Raw genomic sequence first — 22,275 nt, 5'->3', positions numbered from 1 at the left:
ATTCCCAATGGGTTCCGTCAGGATGAATGAGGTTTCTCCCAACACCCACATTCAGGAAGCAAATGAACTTCTAAGAAGGCAGGTCTTAATAACCTACTTCTTGCTTCCCTCTGCATATTAAAGAGAGCAATAAATCTAAAGATTGCAGCTTCAAGGTGTCAATGCCCAAGTTCTTAGCTCCTGTTTGGAAGGATATAGGGCAGGATTAAGGGAGGAATAAAAGAGCTTAGGAAGTACCAATTAACTGTGCTCTGATGTGGACTCTTCGATGTTAAAGAAAACTCACCGAGAATGCTGTCCTGAGGATTCCAAGAAACGAGTTTGGAAAATTATAGCTATTTCCTTTTATCCCCAGCCCCAGTAGAATTTTTGAGTTATAAACACCACAGCTAAATGCCAGGTGAACAAAACAACATTTCAACATGTTTGATTGAACCTTTCTACTTATATTCGACTACCATTTTAGTTACAGTATTAAATCAAAAATCTTCCAAGCTAACTGTAATGTAACAAGTCCTCACACCCAGTAGAAATGGTGGCTCCTAACCAAACAGTGTTGTGGTATTTCTGCATCTTCATGGCAGTGTGACAGGTTCTCTTTCTGAAACCCCTCAGCAGGTCAGAAGGAAATGAACAATACAGACAGAAGTGCTGTGAATATAGCAGGGGGGCAGTGGAAAGCTCCAGAAAAGTCTCCTGAATGTCAGTGTCCAGCCAGTGGAGGAACCACTCATTCTCAGTCTGCACGGCTCCTTCTGTAATGTGCACCCTCAGTCCCACCAGCTGACAGATGTTTCCAGGTTTGTACTTCCAGGCAGCCAACTTAGGAAGCACCTCTATGGCCAATGGCTACTTGCCCTGGTACTCCTGCCTGCAGAGGGCAGCTGCTCACCCCTAACCCTGCCTGAATGCCTGTCTCCAGGAGGCACCGGATGAGCCCTTCCTCACCCACCTACTACCTAAGACTTTGTTCCTCTGCATATCTAAGCCATGGTCCCATCCAGTGCTGCCTGGGAAAGAGTCTCAGGCCCTCACAAACCCTCACAGAAGTTGCTGACATCCAGCCTCTGCAGGTGGCCCAGAGACAGGTGTGGAAGTGGCGCCTTCTCACACTACAACCCTGACAAGAGTGGACTCATGCTCCCCAAGTAACTGAGTAACAAGGAGGTGACTGCCGCCCTGCTGGCTCCAGACCCTGCCTTCCTTCCCTAAGCAGCCACAGTCCTTCCCCGCTTCTCATCCGGGACCCTTCCCTGGGCTCCAGACTCATCATGACATGTGGTGGAAAGTCCAGGTCTAACCTTAAGCTGTCCCCTGCTACAAGTTTGATCCTGACTCTCTGTCCCAATTAGATAAGGAGGCTTTTATGTGTTTTTCTGAGGCTCCATTGCTTGTTCCCAAATTTTCTTTTTTTTTTAAAGAGAGAGAGAGACAGAGAGAGAGTGAGAGAATTTTTTAATATTTATTTTTTAGTTATCAGCAGACACAACATCTTTGTTAGTATGTGGTGCTGAGGATTGAACCCGGGCCGTATGCACGCCAGGTGAGCGCGCTACCACTTGAGCCACATCCCCAGTCCCTGTTCCCAAATTTTCATAGCCTTACCTTTTGCTTCCTGTGGCTGAGTGGCCATCACTATGCACAAAGCTCAGGCCTTTCCTTGTTCTCTCCAATGCCTCCCCAGCCCCCATATGTGCCCTGCAAAGGCTGGACTTAGCCCAGCGTCTGGGATCCTGTGCTGACCGCCAGAGTCTCTCAATGAGGTCTGCCCTAGATGTCCCTATGGTGGCAGTTCTCCCATCAATTGGGAAAACCCTCTAGCCGTGGATTGCAGCTTTGACACAAGGGCTGGCCTCCTGTCACTCCTTCTGAGGTGTGGGTTCTTCTGTCTGCTGCGCTGCAGCCTCAGGGCCTGGGGGTCTCATCCCTTTGGAGTTACCAAGAGTGTAACAGCTGGATCCTCAGACCTGCCCATGCAGCCCTACCGAACCCAACAAAAACCAAACAAACTGAGCTGTATTTGGAGCACTATTCAATCCAAGTAGCATCGAAACCAAAAATTCTTGACATTATAGCCACCAAAAAGAAATACTTTCTGCATTCCCATTGCCACTAATTAGCTTATCTCCTGCCCGGGTGCTGCAGCGACCCCTTCCCTGTATCTCTGTTCCCTCTCTCAGCCTTTCCACCCACCTCCAATGTGACTCTCTGGCTGGTCTTTCTAAAACACAGGCTTGACCCACATCATTCTCTGGTTTAGAAATGTCTTGGAGCCCCCCATCCCCGGGAGTCCCTGCCCCTCACTTCTCCACCCACTCTCATTTGATCTGCTCCCGTCATCAGGGGCCACCTGTCCTCTGCCTCCTGTTTGGTATCAGGCCAGGCCCGTCCATTCCTGGAGGCTCAGTTCGAAGGCCGATCCTCTCCTCCTGGATCTCTCACTCCCTCAAGCAAATCTGGATCAGGTTGCTCCTGACGCCCACGCGCTCCAAGCTTCCCCGGGCGCAGCACTTGGGTTGTGTTTTGCTCTCTCCTGCGTGTCTTTCTCATTATCTTAGTGTCCTCCGAGCCCAGAGTAGTGCTGGGCCACCCCTGCAGACTCCCCACTGCAGCCCCCTCCTTGTGGTCATCTCTCAAGCACTGCCCACCCTGCGCTGCCGCACATCTCAGACCTTGAAACTCAGGAAAAAATAAATAAATAAATAACCTGTTGTTTGTAAGCTGGGAACTGACAATTTGGGTTGAAGCAAAGACATATCTAACTCAGATTACTTTTTATAGAAAATCATAATTTCCCAGTTAAGATATAATAGTGTATTTTGAATAAAGAAATTGCCCAGAGAAAAGCGAATGAAATCCAAAATGCTGATACAAACAAAATAAATTACTTCCATATGCATATCCCAAAGTTTTCCGTTTGTGCAGCATGTGAAATAGCTACACCTCTCTGGAGCACTGCCTAGAACTTAAGTAGCATACCAGGCGTAGGAAGTGCATTTTTAGAATAATGGGTGTATGGGAGACAAGATAAATGTGGACACGATTGGAGCCACAGGACAGGATGTTCTGGAATCGCCCACGGCTGAGGATTTCTGTCTTCCACAGGGCAGTGCTGCTGCTCCACCCAGAGGCTCCAGAGCCTGCTTTGTCATTACAGCTAATTAATTATTGTTAGTAAAGTGGAAAATTACAAGTTCCAGTCACTTGTATGTGGAGTACGGGATGGGCAAACTTGCCTCTTGGAATGAATGTACTTTCATCACCTTTAATAAAACTAGTCCTTCAGGAGTACTTTTTCCCCCTATATTTCTAATTTGTTTTCCAAATATAGACCCAAACATAGCTACAGCTCTCCCACTCTCAGCCATTCGCTGGGGCATGAGCAAATGGAGAAAATGTAGATGAAGCCTCATTTGATGATTCGTTTCTTAGTGATTCATTCTAAAGACTCCTTCACTTCCAGGTTGGGTTCTCCCCAAACCTTAAAAAGTCCTTTTACTGACATGGAAAAGTATCTTTTTTTTTTTTTTTTTTCCTGAGCAGCCCGACAGGAGAATACAGTAGCTATCCCATTAAACGGGTGTGCAGGAACCCTGTTCGCAAATCAGTCTTGTTCCCTAACAGAATTCTCTCTCCTTCTCTAAGGACAAACAGACCTTGGGTTAACCTTCTGTCTCAGTATCCCTGGAAACCAAAAAAAAAAGGGAGATTGTTATCTGTGTTGGTAGACAACAAAGCACACAGTTAAGATGTTCCCTGATTGTTGAATTGTTTAATACCTGTAGGAAGCCATAGCTCTAGGCTGTCTTAGTGGTGATTTTAATAACTTAACATAACTCTTACAGGGACCTTGGAAGCTATGCTATGAAGCAGTTAGGAGAGACACTGACTCCTTGGGGCATCTGAGCCAAGACAGATGTGGATCTGGTCTCCTTACACCTCCTCTCACTCACTCAGCCAGAGGCCGGCTCCCAGTACTGTAGAAAATATTTCATTGAAGAGAAATGCTGGACATGGACTGGCTGACAAGCTATGCTTCCTGCCCTACGTCCTTCTAAGGGAATCCGAGCCAAGTGTGGCCTGTGGTAGTGACCTTGTCAGTCTGCACGCTGAACTTGAAAATCCCCTCGAGAATGGGGCAAAAGTAGTCAGTGTAAGAAAATTGTTTCCTGAGAGGTGTTTTCTTCAAGGCAGAGGGTGGACTGCCAAAGAAAAAGTGGATTGAATTTCCTTCTAATATAAGTACAAATAATATGATATTAAGAAAAAAACACCTTATATTTAGGCAAGTATAACTGCAGCCATATAAAAACGATAAACATGGTTAAGATTTGGATGAAAATACAGAAACATTCACATTGTTATTTGTTAAATGAGGAATGGGATTCAGGGTGATATTTTCTTCTTTTAATTATTTATTATTGTACTAGAATATGGTTTGTGCAATACATTATCAAAACAACTGTAAGACCCCATGGCTGGAAACTTAACTAAATGTTCCCTTCTCCCCTTAGCCTCCCTCTTCATGTAGCCATCAAAAATAATGAACAGCAGTAATCACAGAAGAAGGTGGTAAAAATTGAAAAACAAAATAAAAAGCATAAGTGGTATCTGGGTATAGAGTGGAGGAGGCTTTTAATATGCTGGTTATGACATTTTTCTGGCCACCCTCCTTGTAGGGTAAGTCCCATGGAGACAATGTCATTAGCCTTGTAATACTTAGCATGGGGACTAGTGTATTCAGTTTTTTTTTTAAATGGAACTTCTAAATACAATTCTAAAAAAGAGGAAGTTGCCAAACATGGTGGTGCACATCTGTAATCCTAGTGACTTGGGAGACCGAGGCAGGAGGATTACAAGTTCAAAGACAGCCTCAGCAAGTTAGGGAGCCCTAAGCAACTTGGTGAGATCCTGTCCCAAAATGAAACAAAAAGGGCTGGGGATGTGGTTCAGTAGTTATGTGCCCCTGGGTTCAATCACTGGAACAAAGAAAAAAGGGGTGGAGGGTGATATACCATTTCTGTGATACATTCTTAGAAGTGTAGTATTTCAGTTTCCTGCAAGAGAAATGTTCTGTTCCTTTATTTTGAGAATATAGTCCCTTCATTTGACCTCCATATTATATCTATAACCCAACAAGTGAAAATCATGTTCTTCCACCAGTAGGATTAGACCAAGAAAGTCTGGCTTTAAACCTGCACAAGCCAGTCTGCAATCTTTAAACCCCTAGTGGCTTAAGTCCTGATTACCTCTGCGCTGACTTCCCTCCCAAGGTGACAGCAATACAGCAGAGCACAGGCAGCGAGTCCCAATTAAGAGTCCTCAAGTTTGATCTCAAAACATTGTCATGTTTTTGTAGAACATACTCTGGGACTCGGCTTGAGAAACACAATAACAGCAGATACCTGGAAACTTGTTCACTTGACCGGATAATATGTCATTGTCATGAAATGAAACTCCATGCCAGTAGATGTCACAAGGCAAGCGTCGGCCAAATGGGAACTAGAAGACAGAAAAAAATATATGTGATTAATAGTAAGAATAAGAGGAGTGGTGACCACACTGGAGTGTCTGTCATGTACAAATTCCTGACAGCAGGGCACGCATCACATGACTAAATTCTTCTAAGGATGGCAGGGAGGCGATATGTTTTCCTGTTTTATGATGGAGAAACAGATTGCGACAGGTAGCAGAGCAGCCGTGTTCTGCCTACAGGTGGCAGATGCTATATAAACTACCAGCCTTCCCAGCACTCTTCACTGGAATCCTCACAACTACCTTATAAAGGATTATTCCTTTTGTACTGAGTAAAACTTGGGGCTAATAGAGGTAGTTTAACCATTTCACATGCCCTGGGTCACAGAGCTGGCAAGGGGAGAAATCAGGATTTGAGTCCAGGTCTGTGCAAGTTACAGGTCCACAATTCCTTCCCTTTCTCTAAAATTTGCAACCCTCAACCCTGTCCCTAAGTATTAAGCAGTAAAGCTGGGTGTAGTGGCACATGCCTGTAATTCCAGCTATTCTGGAGGTCAAGGCAGAAGGATCCCAAGTTCAAGGCCAGCCTGGAAAATTTAGTGAGACTCTCTCAAAATAAATAAATAAATAAGAGCATTTCAGGTTCAACCACACACACACACACACACACACACAAATCAAAGTCTATCTGTCTCTCTCTCTCTCTTTTACACACACACACACACACACACACACACACACACAAACTCTACAAGCAGGATACATCCTTGGTGCCTAAAACAGTTCCTGGCACTCAATAAAGACTTTTGGAACTAATAAATGAACCAGCCAAGAGTGGACATCTGACTCAAGATGAGATAATCAGATTCTATCTTCCAGGAATTTGGAAATCAGAGATTCCAGGCAGCCTCTGCCAGTCCTTAAAATGGGAGCGATAAAGAGCCAGAGCCGGACAGCTGTGTGTGGCTGTGCACCCAGAGAAGAGAAGAAAGGGCCAGTTTCAGAGAGAGAAGGAGAGATGAAAGCATGTTGCCTGAAAAATAGGGGTGACGTAAGTTCCTTGGGCTTCCAGGTCCTAGGCCCAGACTCTCATGAGCCTGGCTGCCCTCCGCCCTTGGGTCCTGTAAGATAGCCTGCACCTGGAATACCTTTTGGTATTCTAAATTCCTCTTTGGCACAAGCTATAGGATTTCTATTATTTGTGGCTAGAAAATCCCTCACCGACACAAAAGGGCTTGTTCTTTCCACTATGTTCTGCTGCTTCTTAAAATTATGAACAAGTTTTGTATTTACAGAATGTGTTCTTTAAACATGTAACTCAGATGACTTGATAGAGGGGAAAAGTGAGGACATGCTAGTTCATATTTAGGACTCACTTGTTGAAAGTCCAAATGAAGAGAAATGCCAACACATTAAATGAAAATTTCCCCATTCTCAGACTACAGCTGAGGAGGATTTTTAATCCTACTGAGGGGATGAGATCCAATGCAAACATGTGGCATGACTAAGAAATAGGGGGACTTGATGCTTTCTAACCATCCCAAATTAAAACAGGAAAACAGTTACATTATTTCAAAGCTGTGCCAAAATAAGGCATATGTTACACACTCTATTAGCATTAACAACTGCCACCTGTAAGTTACAGCATTTCACTCATGTTCTTTGCATCCATTGGGCTATAGGTTATTTATTCAGTCATCATAAATGCAAAGAGATACAACGTATGTTATTGTGCTAATATAGAGAAGGGAACATAACTTTACCAGAGAGATGTCTCTAAAATGCAGGTTATCCAGGAAAAGTGTATCAAGATCTAAGTGCTTTGCCACCCCAAATGTGGGACCAACACCTGCTCCTTGCCAGTGGACGATCTGATGAGACTTTATCACCTCATCATCCCCCTCATCCTTACCGCCTTCCTGAATACAGCTCTCCATTCGGAAGCACCTTTATTTTGGCTCATTCCATTTGAGAAACTACCAATTTTTAAAATTTACCCATTATTTCCATAATTATTATGTGCCAGACACTGTTCTAGGCCCTGGGAATAAAGAGGACCACAATTTTAAGTAGGTGCCAGGTATTCATCATCCTGCCTCTCTGTCAGCTCTGTTTAAAGCTTTGCTTGCGTGGCTAATGTCATACTCGATGGTAAAAGACTAAAAGCTTCTCCTCTAAGATCAGGAACAAGATCAGGATGCCTGCTTGCCGCAGTCTGGCTGGGCACAATTCAGGAGCCACTTGTCAAAAGAAACTAACTTTATTTTTAGAACCACACAGGCCAAACAAAACAGCTCCTCAGGAAAAACCCTCAGATCCCAACTGCCACCACCAGCTTCCCACAAGCCTCTCACAACCACCAGCCTCTCCACCTCCCACAATCCTCCTGCTCTTGAGGCCAATTGGCTGGGTCACGTGGGCGGAGCCAAAAAAGTCCCCCAATGAGCAGCTCCGTGGTCTGAAAGGGCAGGGAAACAGCTCAATGAGCATCTCCAATGAGCAGGAGGATTGTGAATGATACAATGAATGATACAAAAGTAAATTTTAAAAAACATTCTATCTACAATAACATCAAAAAGAATAAAATACTTAGGAATTATTCAAGGAAGTTAAAGACTTATATACTGAAAACTACAAAATCTTCCTGAAATAAATTGAAGAAGACCCAAATAAATGGAAAGACTTTCTGTATTCACAGATTGGAGGACTTCATATTGTTAAGATGCCAATACTTTGCAAAGGGATCCACAGATTCAACATAATGTCTACCAAAATCCCTATGACTACTTCTTTTTTTTTCAGAAATAGAAAAAAAAAACTTAAAATTCATGTGAAATTGTATGAGGGGATGAGAGCCAATCCCAAATTATGAGGGGATGAGATCCAATCACAAAATGTCCAAAACAATTGAAAAAGAACCAAGTTGGAAGTCTAATATTTCCTGACATCCAAACTTTAGAAAAAGCTATATTGTTGTAAAATAATGAGATACCACCTACACACCTATTAAACTGGCTAAAATCCAAAACACTAATACCACCAAATGCTGGTAAGGATGTGGAACAACAGGAACTCTCATTCATTGCCTGGTGGGAATGCAAACTGTCACCTTTTGAAAGACAGTTGGGCAGTTTCTTACAAACCAAACCGAACACTTTTACCATGATCAGCAGTTGTACTCCTTGGTATTTATTTGAGTGAGTTGAAAACACGTCTATACAAAAAACTGCACATGAATGTTTGTAGCAGCTGTATTCATAATTGCCAAAACTGAGAAGCAGTGGAGCTGTCCTTCTATAAGTTAATGGATAAAATACTGTTGCATACAGACAATGAAACATTGCTCAATGCCAAAGAGAAAGAAGTTGTCAAGTCACAAAAAGACATGGAGGAGTCATAAATGCATTACTAAGTTAAAGACTCCAATCTGGAAAAGACTCCATCATACTGCATGGTTCCAACATAGGCCATTCTAGAAAATGTCACTATGGAGACAGTAAACAGATCAATGGATGCCAGAGACTGGAGGAAAGAGGGATGAAAAGGCAGAGTACAGAGGATGTTCAGAGAGGTGAAATGAATCTGTGAGATACTGAAATGATGGACACATGTCATTATACATTTTTCAAAACCCACAGACAATAAAGAGTGAACCCTAATGTAAACAACGGACTTTGGGTGATCATGACATGTCAATGTGGGTTCAATAGTTGTGACAAATGCACTGCTCTGATGCAGGACTTTGATGTTGAAGGAGGTTGTGCAGAGGAGGGAAAGGGGCATATGGGAAATCTTTGCACTCCCTGCAAACTTTTACTGTGAACTTTAAAATGTACTGAAAAATAATATAATTAAAATGAAAACAAAACAGTGTGGTACTGGTGATAGACAGACATATAGACCAAGGGAATAGGAGAGCCCAGAAATTAACTTCTGCATATATGGTCAAATGATTTTTTCCAAGTATGACAAGAAAATTCAGTGGGGAAAGGGCTGTCCTTTCAATAACTGGTATGGAGGGAAATGGATATTCACATGCAAAAACAACAAATTTGGATCTTTACCTTACACCATACACAAAAATTGAATCAAAATGGGTCACATACCAAAATATAAGAACTAAAAATACTAAAACCACTAGAAGAAAATATAGGGGGAAATCTTTATAATATTGGATTTAGCAATGATTCCTCAGATGTGACACCACAAGCACAGGCAAACAAAGGAAAAATAGGTCAATTAAACCCAAAATTCAAAACTTCTGGGGGCTGGGGTTGTAGCTCACTGGTAGAGCATGCGCCTTGCATGTGTGAGGCACGGGGTTCGATCCTCAGCACCACATAAAAATAAATAAAGGTGCTGTGTCCATCTACAACTAAAAAAATAAAATAAAACTTTTGTGTCAAAAGACACTGTGAACAGAGTTAAAAGGCATCCTATGAAATGGTAGGAAATATTTGAAAATCAAATATCATATTTAGAATACATTTCAAACTCCTGCAGTTCAACAACAATAACTAACTGGGAAAAAGTCTTGAATAAACATTCTTCAAAGATGATATACTAATGGCCAATTAACACATACAAAGATGCCCAGCATCACTAATCATTAGGGAAATGTAAATCACAACCACTAGATTCTACTTCACACCCATAAGGATGACAGTCATCAAAAACAAAGCAAAGCTGGCTTGGTGGTGCACCCGCAGCTCAGGAGGCTGAGGCAGGAGAGATGGTGAATTCAAAACCAACCTCAGCAACTTAGCGAGGCCCTGAGCAACCTAGTGAGACTCTGTCTTAAAATAAAATACAAACAAGGACTGGCGATGTGGCTTAGTGGTTAAGCACTCCTAGGTTCAATCCCCAGTACAAAGCACACACGCACACACACACGTGCACACACACACACACACACACACACACACACAGAGAAATAACAAATGTTGACAAGAATACAGAGAAATTGGGATTCTTATACACAGGGAATATAGAGAGCTGCTGTAGAAAACAAAATTACTAAATGGTCTAGCAATACCACTTCATATACACAAAAGAACTGAGAGCAGGAACTGGAACAGACATTTGTACATGCTGTTTATAGAAATATTATTCACAGACCAATAACTGGAAATAGCCCCTGCCTATCAATGAATAAAGAAATAAACATGATGTAGTGTATAAACATGATAGAATATTATTCAGCCTTAAAAAGGAAGGAAATTCTGACATGTGCTACAACATGGATGAACCTGGAAAAAATTCTGCTAAATGAAACAAACCAGACCGAAAAGATCAAATATTGTCTGATTTCACCGATACAAAGTACCTACAATTGTCATATTCATTGAGACAGAAACTAGAATGGCAGTAGACAGGAAGGGGGTGGGGTGGAGTGGGGAGTTAGTGTCTGACAGGTAGAGTTTCCCTTGGGGAAGGTGAGAAGGTTCTGGAAATGGATGTTGGTGGTGGTGGTGGCACAGCACTGTGAATGTGCTGAATGCCACCAAATGCTACACTAAAGATAGTTAAAATGGTAAATTTTATATTATGTAATTTTATCACAATAAAAACAAAATGAAAATCTGTCTGCTGAAGCCCTCTGAGGCTGAGAGCCACCTGGCTGTCCTCTGCACTCCGTAGCGTGGAATGCCGCTCAGGTTTTCAGGGAGCAACTGACTTCTGACAAGTGGTGCCCAGACCCGGCCCCATCTTCTCCAGGCCCACACCAACCTTCCAGGTTCATCCAGGGCTCTAAACCTGGGAGTCTTCTTTTCTCTTCACACCCTTTTTGAAAAAGAACTAAGTGGGGGATCAGTAGATGTGAGTGTTCTGGAAATGCCTTTGTAACATGCAAACTCGAGATCTTCATGAAACCTCTGTCCCCTTAGTACATGGAGACCAGGAAACCTGCCAGGCAGTGATGGGAACCGGCCAAGACCGGGAAATGAAAGTGCTTGTACACACCATGGAGGGGCACAAACTGGATCAACCATTAATGTGTTTATTCAAATGCTGATTCAGTGCCCACTTTGTGACACAGGGTGTCTCAGATGCCAGTAACACCATGGAAATGTGTCTGCTTCATGGCCTATACCATCCATTGGGGAGAAAAAGTTGTATCAAATAGTCATTCAAATGACATATGATCCCCACTAAGGGCTACGAAAGGAAGTCCAAACAGTAACGAGAGCACAGGGGGACCCGATCCCCTCTGGGGAGTCTGAGAAGGGCGCCTGCACCAGATAAGCATGTGTCCATTTGCCCAGGACACTTCTAGTTTATGCTTGCTGTCTGCTGTCACGATTCATAACAACCCTGTTCATGTCCAAATGCATCCTCGCTCGGCCCCTAGATCACATGTTCATCCTATTCCCGAGGAAGGGCTACCCGAGCTGAAGAAGAACAGGAGTTTCCAGGAGACGAGGGGGAAGGAGTGGTCATGCAGAAACAACAGATGTGTAGAAGTCCACAGGCAGGACCTTGGCCTGGCACCCAGGAAACTGGAAGGAAAGTCAGGGATGGCTGAGGAGGACAAGAAAGTAGTGTCAGGTGAAGGTTCAGCAAAGTCAGCCAGACAGGGCTGCAGAGCGTCGGGAGACCCTGGGAAGAACTTCATGTCATCAGAAAAAGAGGGACCAAGAGATACGTGCCATAAAAGGCAAGGAGGACCACATTTGAAGGAGAGAGAGGAGGAGAGGTCAAGCAAGATGAAAACCCGACCCTGCCCATTAGATACAGTGACACCGAGAGCTTCAGAACCATCTGGGCCCACACCCATCTCCTTCCTGATCCCTCATCACTTACGAGGCTTACAATTTCTCTGTACTGCTTTGTAATTATTCCATGTAAAAAGACTCTTGTCTTGAGGAGCTGTACCTCAGTGGTAGAGCACTTGCCTAGCACTTGTGAGACACTGGGTTCGAATCTCAGTACCGCATAAAAATAAATAAACAAAGGCATTGTGTCCATCTACAACTAAAAATATATTTTTTACAAAAAAACCTTTTCTCTCCTTTATAACAACGAATTGGACATGGGCGTTTCAGGTGTCCGATGCTACCAACCAGTTGTCTGGTGGGTCCTAGGCCCACAGAAAAAAAATAGAAGCCCTAACTCTTAGACACAAGTATGGAACGTCCTCCCTCCTCAACTGGTCATCAAACCCTCCAGCTTATCTCCTAATTTGTCTTCTCATCCCCCATCCTTAATTCCCATCACTGCACCTTAGTTCAGGCCTCCTCTCCCAGCTTGATGAGGACTAGACCAGCTTCCTCCACCCTTCCCTCCCCCAGGGGCTCTCCTGGGCCCCCCTATCGTGCAACAGTCAGAGCGATTTTTATTTTTCAACACAGTTCTGACCATGATTACGGCTCTTTAGTACCTTCCCTTGGACCACAAGATTGAGTCCAAGCCCCAAGCCTGGCCTGAGAGACAATTCAAAACCCCCTCCACCAACCTGCCGACTGCAAGTTGGCCACTGACATCTCAGACTCAGTCACAGTCAGATGACTTTTGATACTTTGAGGACAGAGCACTGTCCTGTTCTGGGGCCGGGGTTTCTACGCACTGCTACTTCTGCCTGGGATCTTGACTCCATGACGCTGTGCCACCAGCCCTCCCTTCTGTGTGGCCTGTCAACACCCATCGAAGGCCATTCCACAAAGTCTCGTCAGTCTGCCCACCTCACCACTCTGCAAACTCTGAGGACAAGGACAGTCCTGTAGTCTTCTGTGTATCCCTAACACCAAGTTTTCAGCACACTGTGGACTTTGCTTTCAATTTTGGGGGGGGGCATCATGAATCCCTTTGCAACTTTCTCCAGAAAAGCACACCCATGCACAGATGTTTTTCCCTAGATTTTAGGAGATCAAAAGACCCCTTTTCAAGCCCCTGTTGCCCACACACCATTGTTAGCAACATCGGCATTAATGTTCCCTGAATGAAGACTGACAAAGAGAATGAACTTACAAGGAGCAGCTACTCAAACACACCATCATTGCCATCATTGCTAAAGTTTGCATTTATGCGATGCCTAACACTGTAAATATATTATCTTATTTAATTCTCCCAATAGTCTTATGAGAAAGGTAGTACAATTAACCCTATTTATAGATGAGGACACCCAGGGTCAGAATCTGGATCAAATCCAGGTCGGCCTGATTCTAAGACTCATTCACTTGACCACTTGCTAGGGTTTGGATGAGTGTCCCCCAAAACTTACATACCCTAGGATATGCGCTGTTGGAAGGGGTGAAATCTTTGGGAGGTGGGACCTGGTGGGAGGTCCTTAGATCCTTGGGGGCATACCCCTGAAGGGGATTGTGAGAGCATGGCCAATCCTCTGTCTCTGCTTCTTGGCTCCTAAAGTGACCAGTTTGTTCAGAAAAGTTTTCTCTATTATTGCCATTCAGTAGTCCCACCAGAGTAACAAAGCAAAGGAGCACATGATCTTATGCTGGAACCTCCAGAAGCATGAGCTAAATGAACATTTTCACTTTACAAGTGGTTGCCTCAGGTATTTCACTATAGTAACACAAAGCTGACTAATGTACCACTCACTGCTCACTACTTTTTGAATGGATCACTGTAGTTGTATTTATTAGGCACATATAAAATGTAACTAACCTATCTTCACTCTATACACTATCAGCTTTGTCACAAGAGGTTCCTCCTTCAGAGCAGACACCAGGGTGGACCCCAAATCTTTTACTGTTGCCCAAAAGGCTAAAAACACACTTGAAAAATGGTCTGGCCCAAACAAGAACCGGCACTATTAAATGTCTTGTGAGTATATTTCTGCTTAAGGAAGTGATGTTTGGGTCTCTCTCCTAATGGCCCAAAGAGCAAGTTCAACCCCCACCCCCTGGGGATTGTGCAGAATGAAATTCCATAGCGGATGCTGATAGAAGCACAATTCACATGTCTGTACTTTGTGAATGACTTTCTTTAAAAAGCTGCTTTCTGAACAGAAAATCTTTCAAGTCATTGCAGATAAAAGTGGCAAGTAAGCTTTGATATGGGCGAGTACGTGTGTAGCACATCAGCAGGGGAACTGATCCAAACCGGTGCTTTAAAGTGAGCGGCCCAAGATACTCAAGGGGGACACAAGTAGTGTGTGGTGGCCAAAGCATCAGGCTGGATGAAGACCATCCTGGGTCAAGCCCCAACCTACCACACCCCAGCCTGAGGCCCTGAGGCTCAGCAGCTCAGCGTTGGCAAGGTCTCCCTCCCAGGGCTGCCACGTGGGCACAGGCAATGCGTAGGACAGCACTCTGTAAATAGATGGCTTGCTGTTATTCAGGCAGTTTATTATTTCTAGTGCCCAAGGAAATAACCACAATGGGTAAATTCAATCTGAAAAAATGCCAACCAGGGCAGAGCAGCCCCAGGACAGCTCCAGAGCAGCCTGCAGCGGTGCACCTGCTCTCGGGGAACCTTCTTTGCCACCCAGGCGGAGTCCGTAGTTCCTCTCAGTGCCCCTCTGTCCTCTGTTGATGCCTTTATGTTCCCAGACTACTGCCTCTGCCACACAGAGCGCTTCAGGGTAGAGACATTTCACTCTTCTCTCCAACTTCTCCACCTGCATGTCTGAGCTGCTGGCCTCTAAAGATAGTCTTCGATGGACCTTGCCTGCTGGAATCCATAAGCTTGTGTGACAGTCACAGACTTGGTCTAAGTGACCAGCAGCATATAGCAGAAGGGAATGTCACTTCCAAAATTAGGAAATCTTTATAAAAAGACTGTGGCTTTTGGTTGGGTCTCTGCTCCTCCCCACCACCACCACCACACACCCTTCCTCCTCCTCCCTCTTGGTATCTCTGTCTCCCCCACTCCCTTTGGGAATACCTAGGGAGAGGCCCAGTTGTGAGGAGTAGAAGCCCTAAGCCAATGCCACGTGAGGATAGAGGAGTGCTGAGCCAGCTGGAAAGTGGCCCCACAGCCCCAGTTGAGTTTCAGAGTCTGTGGCCCTGGCCAACAGCCGGACTGCAGCCTCATGAGGGAGGTGTTAGCTGTGGCTGACACTTCAACCTAATAAATTTCTTTTTTTCGTACATTTTGGTTTCACCTCTTCATTGTGCCTAATCTGACTCACATATCTAAAGCTAACTTCCTCTGGTCAGGGCTGTCCTAGAGAGTGGCTATCTTGGCCTAGGGCCAGTCTCAGCAGTAAGGCCTCAAAGCAGAACACCCTCCACCCCAAAACCCTCAGATTCCTGGCCCTCAGAAACTGTGTGAGATAGTAAATGCTTGTTGTTTTAACCTGAAGTGTTGGGGAACTTTGTACACAGTGATAGACAATGAATGAACATTTTTCTGTTTTAGAACAAAAGCATAAGAGGAAGAAAGCATTCTGGGAGTGAAGGGATTTAAAACTAATACATAATATAAATAATATAATAATTACTATTTATGGCACATGTAACTATGCAACAGGTATCATTTATATATATATATATATCTCCATCCCTGCATTTTGCAGATGAAAAAATGCAATCCCATTGTTAATTAGTGGCAGAGAGAATTTGAAGCCATGCTGGTGTATCTCCAGAGATTGTGCTCTTTCAATTCTGCTGAGCTAGATGGACAGATGGATGGATGGATGGATGAATTAACCCATGGAAAACTGAGCATGCACAGCAGACAGCTGTGGCTAACACTTCACGGAAGATGTCATAAATTTGTTTAATACAGTTGCTGCTTCAGCAGCTGTTTTCAGGCCTGACATTAGCTATTGAAACCCAGTTGTACCAGTCACCTTTGGCCTAAATAAAACTTACCATGTGACTTGTACGTGATACAGACTGCCTGTGGCTCATCCCTCTGACTCACACCCAGCACATTCTATAGCTACTGATCATAAAATCAAATGATCAAATAAATACATTTGTATTTGATCTTAAATACAAATGATCAAATAAATTTATTTCATCATATAAGTGAGTCATATGCAAAGAAGTTCCCCTCCTCAACTGTTTTCTTTAAACTAGTCAATCTACAACCCCCAAGGAGAAGCCCAGAGGAAAATGCCCATAGATAGACCTTAACCAGAACATAGCCCTGTAGATTCTCCCTTCCTCACCCGCCTCCTCCCTCTCTCTCTCTCTCTCCCCACCCATGGTTCCCTGTGACCTCCAGACTTCCCAATGACCCCCAGTGGCATCTCTAACCTCTCTGAAATCTAATAAATGTCTTTTTTTCCATACATTTTGGTTTCACTTCTTCATTGTGCCTAATCTGACTCATATCCAAAGCCAACTTGTCCAGGTCAGGGCTGTCCCAGAGAGTAGCTATCTTGGCCCAGGGCCAGTCTCAGCAGGGTAAACTCAAGAACAAATTTGAAAGAAACCATAACAATAAAAATCATAAGAGAAGAATATAGTGCAGAAACATCCAGAGGCTAATTAAGACAAGGAAAAGATTGAGCAACTACTCTTCAAGGAGGAACTAAAAATCTAATACTGTTCTTCAATCAAGAAAGTAAGCTACGTGAATACTGCTGGGAATCTATCCATGTTAATCAGCTTTCTGCTGCTGCAGCAAATACCTGAAATAATCAACTATAAGAGGAAAAGGATTTCTTTGGATTACAGTTTTGGAGGTTTCAGTTCATGGTCAGTTGGCCCCATTGCTTTTGATGATGTCAACTTGATTGGATTATTGTAAGGATAAATGTGTGATCCATTGGGCTCTGCACCTGGCCCTCAGTGCCTGTTCCACAGTAAGTGTTCAACAAGGCTGGCTTCCTTCTTTTCCATTCTTCCCCAGAATTCTTCATCCTGTAGTTATTGGCTAATATTAAAAAAAAAAAAAAGAAGAAAGAACAGAAAAGAAAACCTCCCCCATGTCTACCTCTGTTGTTACCCAGACTTGCTTGGGGACAGGGATGTTCTCCGGGACTGGCCCCAAGGCTGAGTGTGTACACAGTACATCCGGAGTATTAAAGCCATGTAGGTCTTGGTGAGAAGGCACTCAACCTCTCAGGAGAGCCAGACTTGCAGAAAAGTCCCTTGCCGTGAGAACAAATTCCAATTTGGATTCCAATCTCGGCCCAACCATCTTCAAAGGCCTTCATTTCATCATCCAAGGAAGAGGAGCAGCAGAGCCTCCTCGCAGGGGATGCTGCGGAGATGGAAACAACCACAGAGGCCAAAGAAGCTATGAACCAGGGGCCCGGAAGGGAGTAGGAGCTAAGTCCAATTAGAGAATATGGAGAGCCAGGCTCCCGGATTGTTCTTCACTAATTAGGTCCCTTGATGGAAAGGCAGAGGGGAAGAGTCCCCAGCCATGCCTGATGACAGAGAAAGCAGAGGCTGGCCCTCCACAAGTCCTCCTGGGAGAAACAACAGTGAAGCAAACATGAGTCCAGACTGCCCGGGGTTCAGGAGCCAGGCTGGGGGCAGAGGCAGAAGTGGGGACAGATACGCAAAGGGATCCTTTCTGTTCAAGGTGAAGAAAGTGTGAGCAAAGGGGCCCCTGGAGCTGGGTGTGCAGGAGGCTCTTGCCAGGAAGAGATGAAAGGAAATAGGGCACAGGGAGCAGCGGTTGAGAGGAGGATTCTGGGAGAGCACAGGAGCTGCGAGGACAACCCTGGAGAGGTCCACGCGGACACACCAGTGGTGGAAGCTCGACCTTGATTCTGCAGGTGAAGGACGGCCACAGGAGGCGCTCCAGCAGGGCTGTGGCCAACCCAGAGAGAAAGAAGAGCAGATGGGAGTCAGAGACTGAGGGCAGCACGCCCAAGGGGAAGCTGAGCAGGGCTGGGAGAGGAGGAGGAGGAGGAGGACGCAGGCACCAGGACTGGGTCACAAGGAGAGGCTGGGGAGGACCTAGGAGTAAGAGCCGGCCTGCATAAGGACCGCACACTTCTCAGCAGCTCCTTCTCGTGTGCCCATGAGCTGGCACTCCTGTGGCAACTCTGCCAGGTTCCTGGTCTTTGGGACTCCGAAGGACAGGATCCCACCGGGCTAACTAGCGCTCGCTCGGAGGAGCCTTCCAATTTAATAAAGACGCCGTCTGGCTCCAGTGGGTTTCCCGGGAACACAATAATTACTCATCCCCTAATAGAGCCAATAAATATAGCAAGAGGATAAGTAATTAACAGCCTTTTGCTGGAAAGTAGCAATTCTTGTGATCTATGAAGTTTCCTCCTCCTATTCACCCCTTCGTTATCGCAGATACAGTATGACACTCCGGGCAAGCACGCCATTCGTTGTTCACGAAGTTAATCGCCCAAGCATGTTGTATTTTTTATTAAGTCCACTTGTTATCATTGACTGGCATGTACTACGGCTGCAGGAGCTGTGTTGAGGCCTGTCGTCTACCTTGTTTCCACTCCTGATAGCAAGACTCTTAGTGATACCAAAATTATCACTAAACAGTTTAACTACAGGGGGCAGAGGAAGCCATATGAGTAGGAGGGAAGAGAGCTCTCCCCCTTCATAACCTCAGTGCAACACTGCAGTCTCCCCACCCATAAAGAACCTTATTAGTAGTAATTATATTAGACAGGAAAAAAAAAACTTCACGAAGTTCTACCGTGATTTACCTCTTGGCTTGCAGTTTTAATTAAAATTCCAGTTTATTTAGCAAATAGCTCTGGAAAGATTAGATACCATTTTAGCACTATGTTCTTTTCCCACTTTCCAATTCATAAGGGTGACACAAACAACAAAATATGTGTGTTAAATGACTCTTACTCCATTCCCTCATAATTTGGCCTATGGAAAAGAGCTCCAATATCAATTATACATTATAAATTAACTCCATTATGCTCTGCAAAATTATGAACAGTAATCTCCCTCACAGTGGAGAATTATATCATTTTGCTATTCGGCCTCAAATTACCTAGGGCTCTTCCACATCAAAATTTCAAATGTGTTTATTAGCTGAAATGGAAACAAAGCAAATCAGGTTTCCATTTCTGCAGCATTTCCTCCCACCCAGGAAACAGCTTCACCTGAAGTCACACCAGACAGCTCCTGGGGCAGCGCATCCCCCAGTTAACCAGGAAGCCGGGCCAATTCAGGGCTTTCCCCAGTGGAAGCCCCCAATGCGGCATGACTTAACTGGCCCCCCACCAATCCATGCATTCATTCATTCCACACACAGGCAAGCTCTTGCGCCTTGGAGCCGGGCACTACACTCAGGAAACGCCAGGAATTTCCAAACGTGGCAGCACAGGGTTGGTGGTGGAAGACAGATCGAGAGAAACGAAGCCAGGAGGATGAACGGAACATTCCTCACCTACAAGGAGCTCATAGTGCAATGGGCAGATCACTGTAATGCTGTGGCCCCCGTCTCACAAAGCAGCTACTGCACGCATGCCTGCCTCTGAACCGAGCTCCTTACCCAGACAAATCTCCAGGCCACTCAAATCTCCAAACAATCTTGTAGCCATCATCTCTGCATTTCACGAAAGAGGCAATGGGACCTGGAGAGGTGGAGGACATTTGAGCTGACTCCACTGAGAAAGGGAAGTTCCCAAAAAGACCCCGAGGGAAAGTCCTGACAGGAGGAAGCAAAGAGCATCCAGGAGCCTGGAGACCCAGTCCTCCTCTGTCTGGCTGCTAACCTGCTGAGCTGTCTGGGGCAGCTGCTGGCTTCCGCAGGCCTGTTGGCCCCTTGCCACGTACTGGGCTTTTCCCAATTTGCAAATCTGCAAAGGCTTGCTCTTCATTTCCGGCACTTGGTAATCTACACGTGGTAATCTGCATGACCCTAAAGTACCCAGTGCTGTCAAAATAATGTCCCTGAGGGAAAGAAAAGAATTTTCCCAGAGAATTAACTAGATAAAGGTAAATGGGTTCTACCCTTCCCCTAATTTATTTGTACTTCTGTCCCCTAAAACCAAAGTCCCACTCCTATGTCATGCCAGTAATTTCCATAATACAATAGTGGCTACTGTTTATTGCGTCCGTGTTCTGTGCCGTGTGCTTCTCTGTGCTATCTCAGTTCACCTTCACAACAACAAGGGGAAATAAGTAGACATATGATTTCTGTTTTACAGATAAAGAACCCACACCGAGAGCAATTAGATAACTTAGTCTCTAGTAGTGAGAGCATCCAGGAAGCAATGGGGCAAGGAAGAGGACCAGGCCCATCAAATCTTTAGTCCCCAGAGAACGAAGCCTAGGAGAAATGGATGAGGCTCCTTTAACCACCGTGGCAGGGTGGGTTCATGCTGAGTGCCTAGGCAGTTTTTGTGGGGAAACCAGAAGGGACTTGAGGGAGACCTGATGGAGCCCACTTGGAGCTCTCCAGAGTGCTGAAGAGCCTCTACCGAAGCCTTGGGCACCCGCATCTTCTCCCCAGGTCTCTGCCTGGCCCAACCCTCACCTCCTGGTTTCTGTGCAGGGAGTGCATCTAGCAGGAAAGTTACTTTCAGAAGTATTAAGCTTGAGAGGACAACAGGACATCCAATTACAGCTATCCTATGAGGGATTGGAAATACGGGGATGGGAGTAGAAAGAAACCAGAACAAGAGGTGAAAATTTGTACCTCGAACATTTTGCATTTTCAAGCCTTTTGAAACATACAGTACGTGATTGTTAACTAAAGTCATCTCACTGTGCAATAATAGCACACCAGAGGGTCTTGTTCCTAACTGCAGCTCGGTACTCACTGATTAACTTCCCCCATCCCTCCCCCTGCACTTCCCTGGTCCCCGTCACACGGTTCTACTCCTAACTTCTATGAGACCAGCTATTTTAGGTTCTCTGTGTGAGTGAGGCCATGTGGTATTGGTCTTTCGGAGTCTGGCTTATTTCCCTTCACACAATGATCTCTAGTTCCATCCCTGTTGTCCCAAATGACAGGATTTGAATCTTTGTGGCTGAATAGTACTCTATTATGTATATATACCACATTTTCTTTATCCATCCATCAGTTAATGGGCCCTTGGGTTGTCTCCACTTCTTGGCTATTGTGAATAGTTCTGCAGTGAACTAGAGAGAGCAGATGTCTCTTCCACATGCTGATTTCATTTCCTTTGAACATATACCCAGGAGTGGGGTTGCCGGATCACGTGGTAGCTCTATTTTTAATATTTTGAGGAAACCCCATACTGTTTTCTATAATGTACTATGCTAATTTACATTCCCACCAACAGCGTACAGGGGGTTCAGAGAAGACAACGTTTGATTGCCTGTAGCTTTGAGTCTGAATAAAGAGCCATCACCACTTCCTGATACCCATTCCCCGCCCCCAAAGGAAACAAATGATAATATATTCGAGAGAAAAATAGAAATTGATCTGCCCTAGGTGACCTGATTCAAGTTAGTCCAAGTCATACCCCTGTTACTTGAACTGAAAACATTGAGAGGTCACTTGGAAAGGCTCTGAACTTCTCTTTTGCTTTTCTGACCATAGAACCTAAAGGTCTCTGTAATGGAATATTTATATACACACCTCTCCTCCAGGGGGTGAGAAAGAGATTAGAAAAATGCATTATTCTCTGGCTCCATACCCACCTCCGTTCCTACCCTCCTGCATACTGTAAGCATAGTCACGCCTTTTTATAAACTTAGCTGCAACATTATTATGCAGCAGCTCAATGTCAGGCACCAAGGTAATTTGATGAAGAAGGAGGCACGGTCCCTGTCTTTAGAATGGTGAACTTGTAAACCAAGTGTGATGCAAAGCAGCAAAGATCCTAGCAGCTGTCAAAGGGCTACTGGAGCATGAAGCAGAGAGAGAGAGTGATTCTGCTGGGGTTTTGGGGGACCCGGGCTGTGGTTGGGTAGAAACTTGAAAGGTGCATTGGAATATGCCAAGCTCAGAAGGCAGGAGGGTGGTCTGGCG

At 44.8% G+C, this 22,275-nt stretch overlaps 1 protein-coding gene across 4 annotated transcripts in view; it reads right to left on the bottom strand.

Moving 5' to 3' along the window:
- Window positions 1–22,275, bottom strand: part of TTLL11 (tubulin tyrosine ligase like 11) — a 240,160-nt gene that overhangs the window by 191,438 nt on the left and 26,447 nt on the right. For all 4 annotated transcript variants that reach the window (XM_081311491.1, XM_081311493.1, XM_081311494.1 and 1 more), the window contains exon 2: window positions 5,406–5,502. In XM_081311491.1, coding sequence (XP_081167617.1) covers window positions 5,406–5,502 — 97 coding nt within the window. The remainder of the gene's footprint in view (window positions 1–5,405; window positions 5,503–22,275) is intronic.

Source organism: Spermophilus citellus (genome assembly GCF_964194105.1).
Source record: "Spermophilus citellus genome assembly, chromosome: 2".
Taxonomy (NCBI): domain Eukaryota; kingdom Metazoa; phylum Chordata; class Mammalia; order Rodentia; family Sciuridae; genus Spermophilus; species Spermophilus citellus.
The sequence above is the reverse complement of the archived record's forward strand: the minus strand, read 5'-3'. Positions and strand labels throughout refer to the sequence as shown.